Here is a 5,117-nt window from a genome sequence, read left to right as displayed (position 1 = left end):
CTAAGATTTTTGTATTGACATTATTATTATTGTTGTTGTTATTAGTCCCAACCCCTCTCTCTTTTTTGGTAATCGCCCCAACTCTTTTATGTTATACCATTAACCCATAGTATCCCCTAAAATTGACAGCATTCATTTTTTAAGAATCCAAACTCATCACTTAACAAAAACATATAACTTAAAAATAAAAGTTGTGCATTATTTTAGGCTTTTAAATTAAATGATTTATATTAAATTAATTCTTTTATTATTTTTTTATTTTTATTTTTTAATATAAAATTCTCAATATCTTTAGATATACTAATTTTAATTTTATTAAACTAGTGAGCATGATGAACAAGCTTTTAATCACTTCGTTATTAGAAATGACATCGTAATGTCTCATTTCATTCACAATTGAATTGTCTTCACAGTCTAATTTTGCATGTATCTTTTCTTCACCTTAGATTTTATGTTGGTATTTTATGTGAGTCAGCACAAGTCACACCTTTAGCACACGTCACACCTTTTCACACCCTTAAACAACTCTCTAGAAGCTTCCATCACTCTCTATAAGTAGATGCATGCTATTGTACTGAATTGATTTTGATTAATTCTTCTGAGTAATCAATAAAGTTCATTTTCCTCTATTCTCTTCCTCAATCTTCAGTCTCCTTTCTTCTTTCTTCTTCAATCCTTACCCTCTAAGATTTGGTACCTTCATGGTATCAGAGCTTATGGTGCCACAGCTTCTGCGAAATCACAAATTCAGAAGAGTTCAAGCTAATTCAAGCTGAGTCATGATGGCTCAAGGATTTGTAGCAACACCGATCTTAATGAAGCTGGATGAGAAAAATTTTTTGCAATGAAAAGACCAGGCATTCTCAACAATTGAAAGAAATGATATGCTAACTCATATTACAGGAAAAGGAATCCCTCGGCAATACCTAGCAACCGAAGACGACACCAATGTATCATTGAATCCGCAGTATCAACAATGGAAAAGACAAAATGCTTTGCTCAAGTCATGGCTCTTGGCTTCAATGAGTAAACCGTTTACCACACGGATGGTTGGATGTACTTACACGCATCAAGTTTGGAAAAGGCTTGAAGATCATTTTGCATCTCAGATCAAAGCAAGGTAATGCAGTTAAAACACAAGCTCAGTACTCTTCAAATTGAAGCATCTGTAACTGAGTATGTCCTTTCAATTAAGAGCACAATTGATGCATTAGTCTCAGTAGGTGAAGCAATAACTGAAAGTGATCATGTAAATGCAATCTTGCATGGTTTAACCGATGAGTATTCTTCAGTATACACGTTTGTGCTAGCAAGATCTCAGTTCATAACAGTTATCGAATTGGAAGCCCTACTGCTGGCGCATGAGAGCATGCTCACAAGGTTCAGGAAGCCAGAGGCATTTGTTCAAGCTAATATCGCTCAATTTGGCAAAGGATATTTTAGAGGTGAATTTCAAGGACGAGGAAGACGCACGTTTAGAGGAGGCAGAGGCTACTTCAATGGAGGTAGATCTCTACAAGATTCCTCAGTGCAAGAACATACAAATGGTGGATTTAGTGGCCAGACTGTAGGTGGCAGAGGACAGTCTAATAGAGGTGGCAGGATGAACAATATGAGAGGTTATCAGGCTGAGAAACCACAGTGTCAAGTGTGCAATAAAATAGGTCACACAGCTCGAACTTGCTGGTATAGGTATAGTGAAGACTTCTATGAAGGTTACTATGAAAATGAAAATGAAGGATATGGTGGATACAGCAAAGCAAGCAATCAGTCCTATGGCAATGAAGGGTACAACAGTGGAAACAATCAGGTCCCTCAGCAAGTGTCTTAGCCTCGTGCCAACTTCTGTAATGTCCTGGCAACGCCTGCTACAGTTCAGGATCCGAATTGGTATCCTGACTCAGGAGCTACGCATCATATGACTCACACTGAGCAGAATCTGTTAGAGAAGGAGGAGTATTGTGGTGATGAGCAAGTTATAGTAAGCAATGGAACAGGTTTGCCAATTTCTTTTGTTGGTAATTTGTGCATTAAATCTGATTTGAGCTCTAGATTATTACACCTTAGAAAACTGCTATGTGTGCCAAAAATAACAAAGAATTTGATAAGTGTATATCAATGTTGCTGTGACAATTAAGTCTTCTTTGAATTTCATGATGATAGGTGCTGCATAAAAACCAAAGACACTCAAGAGATTGTTCTTCAAGGCATTGTTCACAAAGGCCTTTATAAGTTCACAACTGGTCAAAGCAAACCAAAAGCATACACTTCTGCATTAGGAAATAAGGGAGATGTCCTGATTTGGCATGCTAGATTAGGCCACCCAAACCATAGCATTGTATCACAAGTATTAAAGACTTGTCAAATTCCCTCTTCTGTAACCAAACTTAAATGCTCAGCTTGTTGTATTGGGAAATCCCACCATTTACCTTTCTCTTCCTCTCAAACTGTGTATAACCATCCCTTGGAGCTTGTACATTCTGATATTTGGGGGCCAACACCCATTTCAGACACTAATGGACATTGGTACTTTGTAAACTTTATCGATGCATTCTCAAAGTATACATGGCTTTATCTCATTAAATCTAGAGCTCAATTAAAATTAGTATTTAATTACTTCCAACAAATGGCTGAATTGTAATTAAATACAAAGCTGAAAATGTTGTAAAGTGACAATGCTGCTGAGTATAAAAGCCTATCTAAGCTGTTGCAAGCAAAAGGAGTTGTATACAGATTTTCATGTCCTCATGTTCATCAGTAGAATGGAGCTACTGAAAGGAAGCATCGCCATGTGGTTGAAATGGGCCTTACTTTACTTTCAGGGGCATCCATGCCTATTAGATTTTGGGGAGAAGCCTTTACTACTGCTGTCAAGCTCATAAATATGCTTCCAACACCAGTGTTAGAGGGCATGTCTCCTACTGAAAATCTATTTGGCAAAATACCTTCTTATGACCAGCTTCGAGTCTTTGGATGTTTATGCTTCCCTCATTAAAGATCTTACAATAAGCACAAGCTGGATTTTAGGTCCTCACCTTGTACATTCATTGGGTATGGCACATCTCACAAGGAATACAAATGTCTCACTCAGGATGGGAAAGTTATTATCACCCCTCATGTTGTATTCTTTGAAGACAAGTTTTCTTTTCAACAAGCTACACAGCAGGTTCCTAGTAAATCTGTATCAGCTTCTGAAGATGCCTTACCTCCCTCTATTCCAACCATTCCACTCATCCCTAGGCCCTTGTCAAATATAGTTGAACCAAGGCAGTCTCAGTCTCAGCAGGTCAGCTTCAGCCATTCAATCTCAAGTCAGCAGGTCTCTCCCTCTCAAGACAGTTTGAACCACAACTCAGCCAATTCCTCACCTTCAACTCTTCCTCAACCATCAACCTCACCCCTCATACCTCAGTTACCAATAGCAGCTTCCTCTATTCCCACTTCTATCCCTATCAATGACATTGAGATACCAATTTCAGAGGATTCTGAACCTGTACCTGCTGTTGTTAATTCTCACTTAATGATCACTAGAAGTAAGGCTGGAATTTTTAAGCCAAACGTCTTTTCTACCAGTGTGGAGCCAAGAACTGTGAAGCAAGCTTTGAATTCTCCAAAATGGAGAGCTGCTATGAATCTGGAATATGATGCACTAATCAGGAACAACATGTGGGTATTAGTAAGCCTTCCACCCAACAGAGAAGCCATAGGCAGCATGTGGGTCTTCAGGGTGAAATACAATGCAGATGGCTCTTTACAAAAGCACAAGGCAAGGCTGGTAACTCAGGGGTATGCTCAGAAACATGGATCTGACTTCATAGAGACCTATAGCCCAGTGGTGAAGCCTACTTCCATTAGATTGTTGCTGTCCATTGCTGTATCCAAATCCTGGGTAATCAGACACTTAGACGTTAATAATGCCTTCTTGCATGGTGATTTAATGGAGGAAGTTTATATGAGGCAGCCTCTAGGGTATGAACAATAAGATCCCTCCTTAGTATGCAAGCTTACAAAGGCTCTCTATGGGCTGAAGCAAGCCCCAAGAGAGTGGTATCATAAGCTGGCAAGTGGATTAAGGGAGATTGGCTTTGCAGCTACCAAGTCTGATGTCTCAGTTTTTGTCAAAAATGTTGATGGACTCCAAACTTATGTGCTTGTGTATGTAGATGATATCATTGTGACTGGTGAATCTTCTGCGCTTGTAACAGATGTGATAGCTAAGCTGAACAAAAAGTTTGCTCTCAAAGATATGGGAGACCTACACCACTTCCTTGGAATTCAAGTAACCAGAACTTGTGATAGTGGTCTAGTGCTCACTTAGCAGAAATATGTTGGGGAAGTATTAAAGAAAGCTGGTATGGTTGGTTGTGCCTCCTGCCACACACATCTGCCATCCACTGTGAAGATCTCGGCTCTTGGTGGGTCTAGCTTCTATGACCCAAAGCTATACAGATCGATCATTGGCAGCCTGCAGTATCTCACAATAACAAGGCCTGAAATCTGCTACAGTGTTAACAAGCTGTCTCAATTTGTTCAAGCTCCTTTGGACTGTCATTGGAGAATGGTTAAACGGGTACTAAGATACTTGAGTGGCACAACAAGCTACGGCTTACATATAAAACAGGATTCCTCTATGAGCGTAACTGCTTATAGTGACTCAAACTAGGCTGAGGATCCAGATGATAGGAAGTCCACCAGTGGTTATTGTGTCTTTCTTGACTCAAATTTGATCTCTTGAGCATCAAAGAAGCAGTCGGCAGTAGCTAGATCAAGTACTGAGGCTGAATATCGAAGTATGGCAGATACAGTAGCAGAGTTAATTTGGGTAAAACCCATGATGAGTGAATTGCTGTATCCATCACCTGAAGCACCAATGTTGTATTGTGACAATCTCAGCGCAGTTTTGCTTGCTGCCAATCCTATCCTCCACTCCAAGTCCAATCACTTCGAGATTGATCTGCACTTTATTAAGGATCATGTCAACAATAAAAAGATTCGGGTCAGCCATATCCTAGGGTCAGTGCAGCTAGCTGACATTCTTATAAAGGCAATACCCTCAGAGAGCTTTCACCATTTCCGTGCCAAGCTCGGTGTTCATGATCAGCAACTTCTTGCTGGAA

General features: G+C 39.7%; 1 protein-coding gene across 1 annotated transcript; it reads left to right on the top strand.

Moving 5' to 3' along the window:
* LOC107627538 (uncharacterized mitochondrial protein AtMg00810-like) lies at window positions 3,665-4,663 on the top strand. Its single transcript, XM_016330372.1, has 3 exons — window positions 3,665-3,889; window positions 4,031-4,279; window positions 4,322-4,663. The coding sequence occupies exons 1-3, from the start codon at window positions 3,665-3,667 to the stop codon at window positions 4,661-4,663; spliced, it is 816 nt and encodes a 271-aa protein (XP_016185858.1).

The sequence above is a fragment of the Arachis ipaensis genome, chromosome B02 (assembly GCF_000816755.2).
Source record: "Arachis ipaensis cultivar K30076 chromosome B02, Araip1.1, whole genome shotgun sequence".
Lineage (NCBI taxonomy): Eukaryota > Viridiplantae > Streptophyta > Magnoliopsida > Fabales > Fabaceae > Arachis > Arachis ipaensis.
This window is presented reverse-complemented; position numbering and strand designations above follow the sequence as displayed.